This window comes from Aptenodytes patagonicus, chromosome 9, assembly GCF_965638725.1.
Source record: "Aptenodytes patagonicus chromosome 9, bAptPat1.pri.cur, whole genome shotgun sequence".
NCBI classification, from domain to species: Eukaryota; Metazoa; Chordata; class Aves; order Sphenisciformes; family Spheniscidae; genus Aptenodytes; species Aptenodytes patagonicus.
In genome coordinates, this window is record NC_134957.1 from 15,489,459 (window position 1) to 15,507,485 (window position 18,027).

Below are 18,027 nucleotides of genomic sequence, written 5' to 3' on the forward strand. Positions count from 1 at the left end.
GTTCAGAAGCGAATGGACCAAAAAATCTTCATTCATTCAAGAGTCACAACACGTGCACCACTTAACTCAGAGAATGGCAGCTCTAGTAGTAGCTCACAAATGCAGCTCCCCTCCACCCTACAATGCTGGTAGTGGATGGAGTCAGCTGAGTGTATGGCTGCGTCTTGGAGCAACTGGCACTCATCAGCGTATGCAGCCCCGCTGCCTTGCTCTTCTCGGCAGCTCCTGTATCAGCACAATCCTGCTGCAGGCTACATGATAGATAGACCTTGGCATGGAAGCAGCACCTGAACTGCTTTTGGATTGCTTTTTGAACCGCTTTTGGCTATGGAAGAATCTGGAGGACTTTGTTATAGAAGATCTCCAATTTCTAAATAGCTAAAATCAGGTGAGATTCATTCCACCAGCTACCATCAAAGGCAGAGAACTTACCAACTCTTGTACGCAGCACCTTGTAGGCAGCCAGTGAGAGAATGATTTGCCCATTTAACTGCTGTCAGTGGTCAGACATGGAAAAAAGGTGATTGCCCAGGTGAGCAGCAGGCTGGTACAGGTTCAGTAAACTCCACGGACAAATGTACAATTCTTGTGGGCTACAGTGGGTGCTGAATGTGCAAACCAAGTATGCGGCTGTGCACACACACTTTCTCAATGTGGCTCCTAATGTTGACATAGATTTTTACTGTGAGATAAGAAATAGAAGGAGATTTTTCTCACTTTTACTCCTCCCTTCATCAGAGGCACCATTTTCCCCTTTTGCATTAGCTGTGTCTGCCCTGAGTATCTGCATCAGACACCTATTTGTGAAAGCAAGTGGAGCATCAAAGAGATTGGGAATATCAGATCTGACTGTCAAAGGTGTTTTAAGTTAATGGTAAAGCTAAAATCCCTAACGTAACACTAAAAATCCCAAAGAGACATATATCTTCGTGTTTGATCAGATTCATTCAGTATGACTGGAACAACACTACCAAAGAGCAGGTGAGCTAGGACATGGAGGAAGCACATCAGGCGGTGTGCTACAGCTGCAAGCTGGGGGCTGATGGTGGGGGTGGTGGGAGGAAGGCAGAGTGAGAGCAGCACTGCCTGCCTGCACTCCATTACCTCCTTGTAAATGAGAACTCATCAAGACTGCCTGGATACCTTAAAACTTTCTTACGCAACGCTGAACCCTATTACTTATTCTAACACAAGTACCTGTGAAATTGCATTAGGGCTCAGAACAATGATTTTATGCGATGAATTGATTTTCAAGAGACTAAATGCATGGAATGGAGTGTGCTCAGTTAAAGAAAAAAAAAAGAAGAGGTAGGAATACTCAATCTTTGATCATCCAAATGCTGGACAGCAGCAATTAAACAGAGAGGGAAGACCAAGTACACAAGATTCATAAATTAATGGACCCAGGAATTTACAAAGCTGTGAACATGACCTTTCCTGTATTTAAAACCATTTTCTATATAAAATATATTAAAAGCTTTGAAGAAGCATTTACGAGAAGGATTTTGAAGGTATTATTCAAGCCCAAAGTATTATATGTAAAACCTTATTATATATTACTCTACTCTTCAGTACATATAGGGCCAAGATCTTATGCTTCTGTCCAACACTCATCACAAATGTTTGCAGGACTCAGCCTAGATGGCTGGATATAATATCATTAATAGGCCAAAGAATAGTTCACCTCGTTGGCCCAGAAAATGGGTTGGTGATTTACTTTAGCCCTCCAGATTTTAAGTGGTGCTTTCTGTTGAATTTTATATTGATCTCATCGTTACAGAACAATGTGACCATTAGCTATTGCAGTCAGAGAAGAATATCTATGTGTGGCTGATATTTTTCAGAGTGTCACTAGTATTCCTGGAAACATCTTAACTCTCAATTTCTTCTCTCCTCACCTTTTTGACAAGGTATGCAATGAGACTCAAGAATTTCACAGGCTCTTCTGCCACGGAAGGAGACAAGAAATTAGCAGTTTTATGGTAAGTCCCATTGCGACAATGAGAGAAGCAGCTAAAATCTTAAGGAGGACTTTAAAAGTACTGAATTACTTAAGCAGCTTACAGAAGATCATTATTCTTGTTTTTCATTAAACTATTAAAGGATAACTAATGGATTTCTTCAGCAGCTGACTAAACATTTATTCTTCTAATTTATACTCTTATCAAGATAGGATTTTAATGCTTTTGACCACTTTTTTTTTCTTTCTCCATTTGCTTATGTTTCAAAATCTAACCTTAGAACAGAAACTGCAAAATATAGGTCAGCATTTTTTTTTTTTTACAGTTTATAGGTTTCATTAAGCAATGGAATTAACATAATCCTTTCCTAATTACCACAGCTACCGATGCTTATCACTTCTCTACTTGAGAATGTTTAAACTAAAGAAGGACCATGCTATGAAGTACTCCAGATCTCTGATGGAATATTTTAAGGTAATCTTTATTCTGTTTCATTTATTGATATGAAATGAAATTCATACCAGCACTGAAAGCTCTCACAAGTATAACTGCGTGACTTAAAAGTCCCACATTTAACCTCTCCCCTGGGAAATGCAGGCAGGATGGCTGCCAGGGAGTGGGGACAGAAGTGATTTGGGGGATTTTTGGATTAGTCACTTGATTCAGAGGACCACACTCAGTAATTCTACTAAACTGACATTATTCTCAACACCATGTAATGTTTATGCAAGTTTCTCTAAAGGAAACTGATTTTTTCAAGATTTCAATGTGCAAGTGATTATGAACTGACCCCCAATGAACCATAATAATGCAATTATTAAGGCTTTAGTTAAATTTAGATTTTAAATTCAGTGAGATTTGCTGAAGTTTATTGCAGACTCAGAGATTTCTCCTTTTATTTCTGTGGAACTTCAAATTGCCTCATCTACATCTTGAAAGTTTGCCTTTACCTTGAATTGAGTGGAGATCAGCTGATTGTCATGACTTGGTGATGTTTTCCTTTACCTTGTCAAACGCCGTTTACCCAGTGTAAAAATGACAAGTCCTCACCGTTCCTAAATTAAGAGAGAAACAGAATCTTTCTTCAGCTCTGCCAAGGTTTTGATATTTATATTTTACTGGTTAATGCTGTTTGAAGTATACATTAATTCTTGTACTTTATTGCTACATATTATTCTATAATTATGTAATTAGACTGGTTTGTGAGCCCATCAGTCTTTTTTTGTTGTTTTTTTCAGCCTCTGTGAATTTGTTCCAGGCTTTGACATATTAGTACTGCAAACCAGTAAAACTTTTAACACCGCAGTTTTAATATTTTCATGCAAATGGTGATAAAATGGTCCTTCTGCTGTAAAACTCCGGTACTATCATGCTAGCAACCACCACTTACTCCTGACTTCCCTGGTGTCCTCTGTGTGTGCGTATCTCTGTAATTTCAGTAATGTTACTCCTGATCTTCTGTTTAAATTGAGGCTCTCTTGAAGTCATTAGGAGTGCCTCTGTTGTAGTCACGAACTTTTCAGTCAGGGATCTGCACAAATTAAATTTGAGCTAGACACATTTATAGCCTCAGCATTTTCATGGAACGTATTCCATCCACTTCAGATTTTATCCAGGATGAATGTAGATTGTCTCTTAAAAAAAGGTTATTGGACAAATCATTTGATAAACTTTTTCTGCAGAAAGTAATTATTTCTTAAAAAGAAGGGGGGGGGGGGGATTCTCTCTTCCCTTAAAGCCACTTCACTTTCTCTAGCTGTGCAAATAGGTACAATGACGAACATATTGCTACTCCTAGCATAAGACCATTTTACTCCATCTGCACAGAGAAAATGTCTTTTAATGTAAATGAAAATAAGAGAAAAAAATTTAAAATGTAATAAAATAGACAAATCAGCAGTGATGGTTTTAGGCATCCAGTTGAAGCTGAGTATTTCAGCTAATGTCACTGTGTGTATGCTATGGGCACTGTAACTCATTTGCTAGAAGTAGTGTTTGAGTGTATACAGATTATATGTTCAGGATCTTTTTGTAGTAAAGGAGGAGAAAAGAATGGGAGCTATTAACTACGTATTAGTTTTGTATTGCTGCACAATGTTCTCTGTGTTCGCTAGCGAGAATCTGTAATACAAATGAAATAGATTAACTATTTGAATAGTTGTTATTCAAAATTTTGCACAATTTTAACTGTGAAAAGCAGCCCACTCTTAAAGCAGAGCTGGAGAGGAATTTTTTGGCAGAATTGTTTTTCATATTTTTCCTCACAAATGCCAGTTTGTCCAAATTGAAATTCTGTGGATGGAACTGGTTCTGATTAATTTCCAATTAAAACTTTCAAATTGATATTTTTTACATTTCCAAACAGAAAATGACCATTTAATCATGAAAGTAGTTTTGAAATTTAGAGGCAACTTGGAGTAAAATATAACTAAAATGATAATTTTTTAAAATTGAAATCAAACTTTTTAAAATTTAAATAAAACTTTTTAAGATTAGCGAAAATGGCGTCCTTTGATGCATTTCACCTAAAAGTTTGAGGAAGATTTTTATGGTTTTGAAAATGTGTTGTCAACAGTCATTGGCAAAAATATTTCAAGTATTTTCATTGTCAAATAACTACCTCCAATTGAGATCTAGTCTTAATCTTGACAGATCTAGTATTTGCCTCCAGATACTGTCGGGAACAATCCCCAGACAGTACAAACTAACATCAAAGCTGCTTCTTTGTCTCTGAAGACTTTCTAGGGGAGTTTAGGATCTCCCTCCTTCTTACATATGAGTGGGTGACAAAAATATACACAACATATGCTCTGTACTGCAAAACACTCCATTTCATGCTTACATCTTTCATGAAACACAGTGGCATGCTGTATAGGAACATACAGGCAAGGCCAGTATCATGGTTTGGGCAGTGTTTTCTGCTTTGGTCAATACTGTTTGGCAAGTTTAGCTGTGTTTTAGTAGTCAAGGGTAGGATTTTGCTCCCAGAGTCAGCTGCGTGACCTTGGGCCATGCCCTGGGCTGCTTTGTGCTCCGCTGAATCTCTGTGCCTCACATGCAAAATAGCAATTACAGTAACCAGATGAATCTTGTAATAATGATGGTAATACTTTGCAGAGAACTTGTAAAATTTGATTGAATTTTCACTGGGCATGCTGACTTCTTTGCAAGGGAGCTCAGAGTGATTGTTTTCAGAAAGCACACGTAGATAGCTTCAGCCCTGATACTACCGCTTTTTATGGGAACTAAGATACCACCCAGTCTGAACAAGACTGGAAAAATCTGGGCTTTATTGTTGCTGGGCAATCTTTTTGTACAGGATTGTACAAGGTGCTACACAGACGTGAAAGGCAGGATGAGTAAGCAAGTAAGGAAAGTCAATTTGTGCAAATAAAATACATAAAAACAAGGGCATTCAAGCAGATCCTTACTAGAAGTTTTATTTCTACTACTATCTGAATCCCAAGCCACCTTCCCTAGCAACTTGGGAGGGATTAATTTCATTAAGGCATCAACCCAAATTCTTTTTGTTTCTTATTAAAAGATTGCAGGTCCCCCTAAAGATAAGAAGTCATTCGCACTCTGAAGAACTTAGTTTGTAGAATAAGTTTCAGTGGTAATTAAACCACTTCTTTGTGAACTACATCTGCTTTTACTGGAACTTTACTGTATTCCCTCTTTCATCAAATGACTTTCAAGCTACTGGTTGGAACCTACCAATCATCCACCAGCCATTTAATTATGGGACTGATGTGCAGAGCTGTTCTGCTACATGCACTGTAGCTCTTGCAACGAAACAGGGAGCGTTGAGCCTTGTGTCATCAGTACTCATGTACTTGTGTCACCTTTGTTTACATTTTGGTTTTGTACTTACAGAACTCTTCAAAAGCCTCACAGGCCCCCTCACCTTGGGGCGGCAATGGAAAGTGAGTATTTTCTGCTGAGTACTTCTGTCTGGGAACAAGTGGTTCCAAGAGGGGGGGAAATGTTTTGGTGCCTCTAAAGGCAAAGGACAGTCCATGACTCAGTGGTTTGGGAGCTACAGGTATGTTTCAAATATGTAGCAGGTAGAAAATGTTCTTCTGGGCTACAGAATTGATCTTACAGCTGCCCTGGGCTTGTGGGGGTGAGGGGCTCCCACTGGGCTACCCATGTGAACCATCCAGTGTGGGTGGGAAGGAAGAGCTGAAACACGCCTTTGTCTTTGTGCAAAAACCCCTTAAGTCTAAAATCAGCCATGGTGGGTCTGTGCTGAATTCTTTGACAGTTTGCTTCTCAAGCCAAATGAAGGCCGTAAAAATATCTGTTAATTAGCTAGCAAGTACCATGTCATCTCAGGAAGCCAAAGTAAAGTTAACCTTCATTGCAATGATTTTTCAATGATTCGTTCAGTAATGAAAGACCAATGAATATTTCATTGATATATGGTAAGTGCTGTTTAATAAAACTGAAGGCGTAGTAGTGGTGAAAATGTGAAGGCACTTAGTCAACCAATTATCAGTGGCTTTATACTAACGTTAAAACACCCTCGCCTCAGATATGAAGTCAGGGTAATGCAATTATGATCTGCTGTTCAGTGAAGGTGCATTGCTGCTGCAACCTTGCAATGTCTATTGCCACCTGACACACATTTCTCCTGCTCCTTTCTCCTGGCCACGCACACAGATACAAGTAAAACAAAGGAGAAGGACTTTACCTTTCTTTCCTTCTTTATTTGAGTAGGCTGAATTCTAGGTGAGAATTATTATTGTTAATGGTCTCTTTCTGGTGGTTCATAAGAAGAAATGACTATTAGACACTCCAAGGAAACAAAGTAATAAAACTGTAGAAGGGGTTGAAGTTTAGCACACAAAGAATTGAAGTTTTCAAACAGACTTTGTTCTGAATCAGTGCAAAACCAGAAATTCCAACATTTTGCTTCAAGGAAAACATTGTCTTAGATAATTCAAAAATATTTTGGGGTATGTGTGTGTATATATATACACATACACACACACACCCCAAATACACAAAATTATTTTGAATATGTGTGTGTATATAGATATTTAAGTATAGATTATAACACAAACTAAAGTGATGAAATACAAAATCACTTTAAATAAAAACCAAAAAGATATTTTAACATTGGAAAAGCAACTACTAAATTAAATTATTCTATATGTGCCAGTTTTTCAAGGCATTTAAATGTCAGTGTAACCTTGCATTGCAATAAAAATACAGTAAGTTTTAGTGCCAAAACAGACCACTGGAGCATTACACCTCTTTTGTTCCTTAAGAAGTGGCTTATACCTAAAAATTTCATGGAGCAGAAGTTATCCTTTTATTCCTGTCCTATAATAGACCCCTATGAAGTGTGTGCTCTGCAGGTGGTGACATCTCCCTTGCTATTTAAAGGAGCTGATTAGGTGCCCTGGATTTAGAATCAGTGGGTTTTGACTGAAGGAGAAAATTCTTGTCCAGCCACAAGGTAGGCAGCAGAAACCCAACATTTGGGTCAGCATCACTTCTAACACAGCACCCAACTGATCAGTCTCTTCCCACTAACTTTGGAGATAGGGAAGTAAAGCTCTGAAAGTGCATATCTCTGTCTTTTATTCAGAGAAGGAAACACTTGACATGTAAGAATAACTGCATATGATAAGGCCTTGTTATAACGGTGTTATTATGACACCTGTGACCCAACACACAAAGACCACAATCCACACTCAGGTCTTCAGTGCCCTCTTTCTGGAGTCTCAGAAGAAAAACTCTCCAGCTGGCTCAGAGTTGCCGTATATCTCAGGTGTCTCCTGGTGGCCCCAAGGATTGTCACGGGCCTGGTGCTGCCATGGGCAGCATATGCTCTGCCTTGCCCAGGGCTACTTGCTCTACAGTTTCCTCTTATTCCCCTGCAAATTTGGACCAGATGGGAAGAGGAGTCGCACACCACAGAGGAGAGACCAATCACCATCAGGGTATGGCACTACTGGAGATGGATCAGCGGCCTGGTTCAGAATGGGGAGACAGCAGGGTATTCTTAAATCTTTTTTTGAACGAAGTAAAACTTATTCATTGCCATGAAGTGTAGTCTGCTTGGGATCTCAAACCATCAAAAATCTCAGCTTGGATTACTGGAATTTCTGGCCACTTTTGTTTGAAAGGGTTGTGAACCTCTACAAAGTTGGCCTGAGTTCCAAGCTGGCAATGAAACAAATTTTCCCTGGTTTCATTACAGAAATGTTTCCCACCTCTAGCAACAGAAAGCACAAAATAGAGAGATTTAATAGACTCACCACAGTAATAATGGCTGTGCACAACAGGGTAAATCCAATGAACAATGTGCTTTATTTGACAGAAGTGCGTCAGCTTGTTGTAAGTGGCTCTAACAAAATACTCCTGGTCTCCTCGGATACTTATGATTTTTAACGGCTCCCACACCTAATCTAGTATAGTTCAGCTCTTCTGTGCATTAAAGACACTGTGGTGTGTCAAGTAACCAGGATGTTTTGAGACTTAAAAATAAAACATTTGTGCCGTAGGATATGCTTAAACTATAATACATAAGCTGTGTAAAAAGCTACTAGCTGCTGAATTAACGTGGTCTCTAGCTCTGGAAAAAGAATGTATCACAGGAGCCTGTTGTTGAGCACAGGTAATAGCAGGGCGCTGCCGGAAAATCTGCAGCAAAAGCTGCTGCCATAAATGCCTTTCAGCCCAAGGCTGTGCCGTGGTGGCAGCCTGTCCTACAGCACCTGCAGACCAGCAGGTCTGTGCCCACACTTCATGCTCAGGACCTTTGACAGTGGCTTGTAAAGCCAAAAGGAGGAGCCTTTCTATCCTGGGGTTTGGATCAGGCCCATAATGAGTCTGAGTGAGCTTGATGCTGTTGCACAGCATGAGGCATCAGTGGCCGCCTGTCAAGAGAGGGATTGCAACATCCCCGTCCGGAGAGTTTTGGTGTCTGCTTCATGCAGAGAGCGCCGGGAGCATCTCGGCCCTGCATTTCAAGTGTATTCCACAGCAAATCAAATGCATTTGTTTAGGTAAGTGGTTCCAAATGGGGACAAGAGAAGAGATTTTTGGAACCCTTAATCTTGTTCACTGAAACAAATTCTCAAAGAGAATAGCTGTATGTGAGCGTTCACCGCTGCACAGCTCTAAACATGAGCTTGCTGTGCTGACCTCCGCACTGCCTGCAGCCAGCAGGTGATTCCTAATTGCTGGTGTTAGAATTAAAGGAAAATCTGTATTAGAACATTAGTGCTGCACTAAGTAGGTAACTTAAAACACTGCTCTGTACAAAACTGTGCAGATGAACTGTAGGCAATTAGAAACAAATCTCCATAGCCAGTCTTAAAGAATCCTATAGAGATATTCATAATCCTACAGTACCCTCAGCTCCTAATACTGCTCTGCAGGGTGCTTTTAAGACTTGCACTTTACTTATTGTGGTGACTGTATTTGGAGCAAACTGTCATTGTGGTTTCCACAAAATGCTTTGATAATAAGCCAATATTGCACATTGAGTGTTTTCTAACTGCCATTGCAGCTTCTGGCAGCAGGTAGAAAAATCATTACAGCTATAAGATACTTGTTCTCTGAAAGATTGCTCTATTTTTGTGATAGATTTTTTTTTTTTTTTTTAAATAACGGGTTCATTTGTAGGGAGAATTAAATCCCTTTTTATTTTCAATCATTCCCAGTTTATAAGCTCTCCTTTCTCATAAAACCAGGAGATACTACTGCACATTCTCCCCTGACTGGGGTGCAGAGTTAATTTTTCAACTGCATTTAGGATGGCAATGAAGTGGTGTGTGTGAGGGGGGCTCACTCTCCCTTTACCTCTCGCAGGAGCACAGAAACACCATCGCCCATGTCCCTGAGTCCGTCCCCAGTCAGCTCTGCTGGAAGTAGCACGGGCACCGCTGGCTCATCCTTGGCGGGGACCATCACCATCCCTCAGCGCATCCACCACATGGCTGCCAGCCACGTCAACATCACCAACAACGTCCTGCGGAGCTACGAGCACTGGGACATGGCTGACAAGCTGACTAAGGAGAACAAAGGTGCCCCACTTGGCTTCTTCCTTGTCCCCTTTGGCTCATCAGCTTTAGCTTTCTTTCTGTTCTCGTAGGCGTTGTTGGGAATTGGACCCAGAACCACCTCATCTAAGAGCACAACTGTGACAGCTTGAGCAAACAGACCATATCTGCTTGCTGGTCACTGTAGCCAATGCGTATCTTCTCTTGTCAAGCACAGAGGGGGGATATGTAACACACGCTGAACATGGGGTTATCAGAGCAGCTGGCAAATAATTTAGCAAACATGAGCCCCAAGTGATAAGAGCTTTTGAGTCTGCAAATTTGTTCACAGTTTCAGCTTCTCATAGAGCACCGAGGTTATTTTCATACTGCTCTGTCAACCGGTTTAAGACTATTAAAATGCTAGCTAGGATAATAAGCAAACATTAGATTTTATGTTTATGCAGGGAGTCCGATTAGGAGATGTCCACTGAAAGCCATGACCTTGACTCTCCTATGGTTGGATTGCAAATCTGCTTGTTTATTCCTAACAACAAAATGTAAGTCTTTACCACAGTCGTTTCAAAGGAGTTTTGGCAAGCAGTTTGTGACTGGGTTATATCGAGTATAGTGGAGTGGCTGAGATGTAACTAAAGGACAAATCTGGCCTATTGTTGGCCAGCTGTGAACTTCCCCATGATAATGTAATTATTCAGATTCCAGCTTTGGGCTTACACAAATCATTGACAAAGCTTTCTTTGATACTAGAGGTGCAGATCCTAACTGGGCAATATTCTCATCATGAATTGGCTCATTCTCTTAAATTATACTGAGATTTCAGATGGCTGACTTTTCCTGACAAATGTGCTCACTGTATGCAGTTTGATCTTACTCCCATTAATGTCAGTGGCAAATTTCCACTGATTTAGAGAAACTAAGCTCGAGATTTATAGAGTTTTATGTCTGAATGGTGGGTCATAATGATCTATCCCTGGATGAGGAACAATAATAGAAGTTCTGTCCAGTCCTCCCCGCTGCTTCTTGTCTTTGTTTGCATAGGTTAATTTAGTAGCAGTGCAGTCATTTTGGATTTTTTCCATAGTTGCATCCATTTTCACAAAATGTGAAAGTGATTCCCTATCAAATGTACTGCAGAATGTTACAGTGGGAATGCAGAAGGATGCTCTGATAGGAGAAAGAGATGGCGATAATCTTGTAATTAGCCCCGTGTGTTGTGGAGTTGTTAAATGTTCTACTTGGTATTGAATCAAAATAGCTCAGGCATTGAGCCAGCAGACAGAAAATGTACCCAGCCACTGCTGTTATCAGTCCTAGAGCTGGATGAGAAAAAACCTGCTGACTCTCTTTCTGCATTTCCCCCCCTACACTCTTCTTTGTTCTCTTTTTGATTTACGATCAAATAAACCCAATTCTGCAAAGCCATATAGCAATAATCTTTATTCAGATGAGCAGTCCCTTTGACTTTAGTGGGACTGGATGCATGAATAAAGGTTTCTCACATGAGCAACACATCTAGCGTTGTGCCCTGTTCTTTCATATCTTGTTTCACAAACTGCAGCCATGTTACAGGGAATGGAAAGTTCGTGTTACTTCAAATTTCATTTAAGTATTATAAACCATTGGAGAGAGATCAGAGTTTCATACATGCTATAGCGTGTCTGTCTTTACATTTTGTCTGGAAAGATACCTCATTTCTAATTAAATACTCAATTAAAAGTTGCATGCTTAAACACAAACTGCAATTTGAAAAATTCATGGTGTAACAAAAAAATATATAAGAACTGCTGTAGTACTCTGCAGGTCTTCATCATATCACATGATGGATTCCATTTACAGAAGGATATATTTAAGACACTTTGACATGAGAAATGTTATAGTGTTTCATGAAACCTAGCTGTAATTATTTTAGTAGATGTCATCTGCACCTCTCAAATAATTCAAAACGCCTATATCTTGCTGGCTGGGACAGGACTCATCCTTTTCCCCATAGCTATCTCTAATCCACCTTTGCCAGCTGGACCGGCCGTTGCAGTGCCCAAGCTGGTACACTAGCGTGTAGACTGTGAGTTCAAAAATGACCATGACAGCAAACAGGATAGGTGCAAACCCCAGACTCTGCCTTGCATCCTAGGTAAAGGACAGATCTCTTGGCTTCTCTCTCAGGGGTTTGGACAGTCAGTTCACCATAAAAAATGAGCTTTCCCCCCCCGCCTTGAAATAAGAATGGTCTCAAAAAACAAACAAACACACACAAACCCACAAAGAAACCCACATTTAAGATAAAAATGAATTTTCTTTTAAAAAAAAAACAAATCCAGTCACTTTTTTCTTTTTTTTTTTTTTTTTTTTTGGTGGTAAGCTCTTGTTTCTGTTGTCTTCTGAATCACAGGGGGTGTCTTGCCCAAGAACATGTCCCTGATGAGCTAATGGAGATGGGTATAAAAATGTGGCCCCATCGTTGTAATGTCTAATAGCCTTTACATCTGGGTCTTACTGCTGTTATAGATGTTTCTTAGGTCATGCCCATGCAGACACAAGAGATTTCTTCCACGTTGTAGGAGCTGTGCAGCCTCCCCTTGTCCACGGCTGTCAGCTTAGGTTTTGTGCTCCTCTAAGTATGCCTGCATGCTCCCAGTTTGGACTTGACTCATGTCCAGCTGGCTCAGAGCAGGAGACAGAAGCCTTTCTTGTCAGCCTGACAAAAGATATGCCATTAAAATAAAAAGGCATAGCAAGAGGGAGAACGGCAGAACTGTGACCCACCAAGCTAATCTGGTTTGAAGAGAAAAGCGGGAACATACTGCCGTCTACCTCTGGTTGAATTTCCCCTGGTTGGTAGCATTTAGAGTGTGTGGGAGAATAGATGGAGTTTGTCATAAACTCTGCATCTGTAGCAGACCAGGCTAAACTGCAGACTTCCCAAAGCCAACCCATGGGCTGGTTTGTGTTGGATCACCTAGAGAGTTGTTCACCATTTATAACATCAAACTCTCAGCTGACTTTACAAAATCAGATAATTTTTTTAAGCTTCCAAAGATAGCAGCACTTTTTCTCTACAGTAGAAAACTATCAGCTCTGTAGTGACAAAGCCCTGTTCTTTCACATATAAATTTAATAAGCGGCTTCAGTGCTTGTAGCTTTTTCAAGAAATGTTAAACTGAAATTAGGCTTTAAGGTGAATTCTCAGTGTTTAAAGCAATTATTTTTTGAGCCTAGAATGAGATCTCTAGAATGCAAGCAAGACAGTGCATTATTTCACTTCTAAATGTATTGATTTTACACGGGAGGAGGGGAATAAAAGACAGAGGAAGGAAGATTAAAAGTAACTGCTGGCTGCAGCATCTTAACGCAACTGGTGATAGCCCTAAGCTTTCATTATGCTTGCCTCCAGCCAAATCACTTTGTGCTGTGATACTGCTGTAGCTCCCAAGCTGACCAGGGTCAGGCTGTCAATACTTGGATAGAAGACCTCAAAGCAGCACTTTCTTGCTGAAGAAAGTACTGATAATGATTTTGTACCTGGCATCTGCTCTCCCGAACTGCAGCCAATACAGTGTTAGCTGGCTGAGTGCCACGCACTGGATTTCAGATAGGGTGAGAATGTAAGGGCTCAGCCACCAGTTATTGTGATTGTTGGTTGTTATCTGAGCTCTGAGAGGCTTTTAACTGAGAGCGGGCTCCCACTCACCTAAATATAGTGTAAGTGTTGTATATGTGGGAATGCCTGTGCCCCAGTGAGCAAAAAGACAAGCTGTGGGAGAACAGAGGACACAATCCAGTTCTCCATTAAAAGCAATTAGGAAAGGTCTGTTGGCCCTAACAGGATTAGTCTTTCACCCAGAGAGCGTCTAACACATGGCGTAAAGTAAACTGGTGTGTTGCTTCCTAACTATGGCTCTCTGTTTAGTGACCTCCTGTTAACCCTTCCCAACACCAGATCCCAGTGGCCTTACCCATCTTTTCCTTCCCCTTATAGGTTCCCATCTCCTAGATGCTATTTTCCTGCTGTGTTCTCTCTCTCCTCTTCCTTCTCCCCTCCCACCCCACACACATCCTCTGGGGCCTGCAGCTGCAGCAGGATGAGCAGAGGGCCAAAACTGCTGCAATGGCAGTAACAGAAATTGGAGGGTGGGGAAAAGAGCAAGCAAGGTCTTCTGCAAGCTCTTCATGCCCAGGAGAGGGTACAGCATGGAAAAGGAAATGCCACAGTTCATTGCAGCTATTTAAATCATGCAGTCAGCAAACCTAGGCTCAAAAAACTGAAAGTGCAGGTCGTCAGAGCTAACGGAAGACTACTGGCAACTACTCATACCATGTTGTGGTTGACTTCCAGCATGGATAATCTAATTTGGTCTGTTTAAATATATTGTTGCCTTTATTTAAGTTCTTTCCTACTGACCATGTGCTCATGTGCACAATGTCTTGAGAACTCACTAATTGCACTGCTGCGACTGAGTGGGAAATCGTGGTAATACGTGTATTTCTGTACCATTGCCTGAAACAATGACTTCTGTTTCTTGTGTATTGCAGAATTCTTTGTAGACCTGGACTCAGTGATGGGACCTTTAACACAACACAGCAGTATGACCAATCTGGTTCGTTATGTTCGCCAAGGACTCCACTGGCTCCGCATTGAGGCTCATTTGTTGTAGTGACTGCTGCCCTGTTCATAACATCCCCATTCTTCTACCTCTACCAGCGCAGAGACGATCACTGGTGGAACTCCACTCATTTCTGGAAGTTTATTCATGTAACTTCATTTTTATTGCCTTTTTTAATATCCTATCTATTGGAAGTAGAAGTCACCATAAATGGAACTTATGACTCAAGAGCAGTATGTGTTGTACCATCTAATCATTTTCGACAATTTTCTATGCCTTGTGTCTCCTGGATCCTGCCATCCTTATGTGCTTTATGGAACGGTACATTCCCTGCAGTATTGTTTTAAGTCCATGCTGCCTTCAAGTGAAAACAAAAAAGCACTTTGAGAAGATATGGATTCCTGAGAAATAGTACAAAGCGTCTTAAATATTTGAGGGTATATATGAGAAGTCCCTTCTGAAATAAATTAGTAGAAGTTATAGCTATTCATTCAAAATCATCTTCTAAACCTGAACCCAGCTTTTCGACACTTAATTCTGGTATCATTACCTGACACAGTACATTCCTAAGATTTCATACTTCCTATAGGCTTAATCTCTAAAAGAGAACATTGAATATCTTACAGGTACATAATGTAAGGTCACCAAAGGTGTTAAGAGGTAACAGGCTGAAGGATGCCTCATTAAAGAACGATGACACACTATGCAATGAGGTTTTGATATTCCATTCTTCCTGTTTATTGTTGGCTTAATAATTTCAGTAGGCAGCAGAATTTATTGCAGTTTTTAGACAATTTCAAAATATTAGCTTTCATAGTCTTATCTACCATTCCTATACTAAATCTGTGAATTTTCTTTCAGTTTTACTGTTTAGTCTCAAACAAATACTCATCCAAGATTTTTCTTACTAGAACAATCTCTCCTTGCATAGTGACTCAGTGAAAGCAGATTTTAACAGGACCACTACACTCTAAGCATTGATATTGTATGTAAAAGTCCATTAATAAGTGTATGCAGATTCTTCATGAAACTCTCTAGTTTAACTAACCAGCTACTGTTAAAACATTATAATTCCATGTGGCATCAATTTTTACCTGTTTTGTTCATTTCAGAGCATTAGAAACGAACAGTATTATCTTGCTATCTTGAAAACAATGTCAAATTAAATAAAATCACCAGATTTACCCAAAAGCAATATAACATTTGTTTAATAATGGCCATTAATACTTCAGTCAGATTACCTATTTTCCAAGCTCTGCATCTGTTTACGCATGCTGTCATGTTTTGGACCATACCTCTAATGCGTGAATAATAATGAGACAATTCAGGTAGAATTTCAAAGCAATTGTGAATAAATTACACCATTTCACATTTGCTCTTTCCTCTTCTTTTTTCCCCCTGTTATAAACTGCACTGCTCTTCTGGTGCCACTGCAAGAAGCATTGGTGCATGAAACAAAACAAAATGAATTTATATCAATAATTCACAAGACTTTAAATGGTCTCATCTCATTCTTGATATAACGCCTGCATACCTTACTGAACTGTAAATTCCATTTCTATAAACAGAAAATGCTCATAGCAATGTAAATATTATTCCGTCTCATCTCATTGAAATAATACAATATGTGTATTAAATGCCATCCAGATATTAGTTAATTGCAATTACCTTCTGCTATATAATCCTGTATATCCTTTAATCTGGTGAGTTATTGGATTCTACTCACTGGGTTGTGACCAGATAAATAGGACAAATTTGCATTTAAAAGGTTCAGACTGTTACAATTTTTAGAGCAGGCCTTGGATATTTGCAATAAGAGCAGTTTAAGGACTCTGCCCAATGCACATTTAAGACAAACATTACTGTAGCTGTTGTATAGTAGCTCCCTGTAGTACTACCTTTTCTTAAAAATCAGTAATTCCTAATATTTTGTTCCACAAGACTGTATTGTAAATGTAGCCGAGGTGCATCATTAGAGAAATCATCCAGTTTAGGGTTGTCTGCAAAGGACATTTGCAGAACATGCACATCCTGTATTATCTGCGCATTCCTGTTCCTGAAGTGATCGATACACCCTTATCTGTTCTCGGAGGGTTTCGGTAACATGGCTGAAACGTGAATCTGACAGCATTTGTCATGCTGATTCTGGCCCCAGTAGCTAATGAATAAAACCACAGCAGTGAGAACTATTCAGAAATGTAGATGAAAGGCGGTGGGTTGGTTTTTTTTTAAGAAGAAGAAAACAAAACACTTGGAAGTTATTTTATTTTATTTTTTTGAGCAGGGTGAGTGCTTGAGATGAAGTAACGTTGGGGTGGTTTTGTCGTAAGCCAGCGTTTTCCATTCTTTTTGCAAGATCTCACTAATGAGATTCAGTAACTATTTAGTCTAATTAAGTGCATTGTTGTCACTTGTTCCTTTAATGTAGACTGAAATCCTAGACTTCCATGCATTTATGAAGGATAGATATGTCTTGAAATACAATCTTCAGACACAAGAGTGTTCAAAGAGTTAGCTGCAGTCACTCGGTGAAGACAATGTATTATCTTTCCCCTGTTGCTTGCAGTAAACAGACTCCTATCTCTAATTTTACCCCGTGTTTACAATCTTTTGCTTAAACAGCTTAAAGAATTAGCCCACCTGATTTTGTATCCTGTGACTTAGTTTGAAATGCATGCTGAATCAATAGCGTGATTATAATAAGTCCAGCAGTCAAGTCTAGGATCACAAGCCAACTTACTATTTAGCAGTCTTGTTTCAAAAAGCAGCTTAGAAACAAATTAAATATGGAGAGTGAATTACCGTCTTATCCCTGGGGATGATGCTTCTTTTGGGTTAGTTATTAAGGATTATTGCACTTTTACAGGCACTATATTCATCTCATTTCAAATGCCAACATGTCATCATTGTGGAATCATTTTACCCCTTAAAATATTACTTCCAGCAGAGTTAATCAAATGAGATTGTTTGTTTGTTTCAATCCACGGGGAAGCAGCATGTGTTCGCTTGGGCATTTGCTATGTCTGCTCACTGCCCACTTTAGGCATTCAAAGTCATGAACCAACCACCAAAAATTACAAGATTGGCTTCAAATCATGGGTTGTTTTTTTAAATAAACTTTTTTGGTTCTTGTATTGCCTTCTGGATACTGAGCTTTGAGACTGATTTCATGACATAGTTTCAGGCATATTTGAAGCATGCCGAGGGCCAGAAATGACACATTTGTTTTTAATAATGATAAACTGGGAGAGTGATGTAATCTCTTGATTTCTGCAGCTGGGATTTAAGAAGGACACCAAGCTTCACAAAAAATTACCAGAGCTAACAAGACTGTCATTTGTGTCCCATGCTTCAGGAGGTTTGGAGCAGTATCAGTAGTTCAGCAGTGAAGGGAGCATGCCAGTAAAGGGCTAAACGCAAGCATTTAGGAGCTCCATTGGTACG

General features: G+C 39.8%; 1 protein-coding gene across 3 annotated transcripts in view; it reads left to right on the forward strand.

The window, feature by feature from the left end:
- The window catches only part of AFF2 (ALF transcription elongation factor 2), a 348,869-nt gene extending 331,140 nt beyond the window's left edge, over window positions 1-17,729 (forward strand). For 2 of the 3 annotated variants that reach the window (XM_076347219.1, XM_076347220.1), the window contains exons 17-21: window positions 1,911-1,982; window positions 2,342-2,435; window positions 5,838-5,887; window positions 9,792-10,006; window positions 14,513-17,729. In XM_076347219.1, the coding sequence (XP_076203334.1) occupies window positions 1,911-1,982; window positions 2,342-2,435; window positions 5,838-5,887; window positions 9,792-10,006; window positions 14,513-14,634 (553 nt within the window). In that variant the 3' untranslated portion in view covers window positions 14,635-17,729. The remainder of the gene's footprint in view (window positions 1-1,910; window positions 1,983-2,341; window positions 2,436-5,837; window positions 5,888-9,791; window positions 10,007-14,512) is intronic. The other variant, XM_076347221.1, reaches the window with a different exon arrangement.
- Window positions 17,730-18,027: the final 298 nt, after the last annotated feature.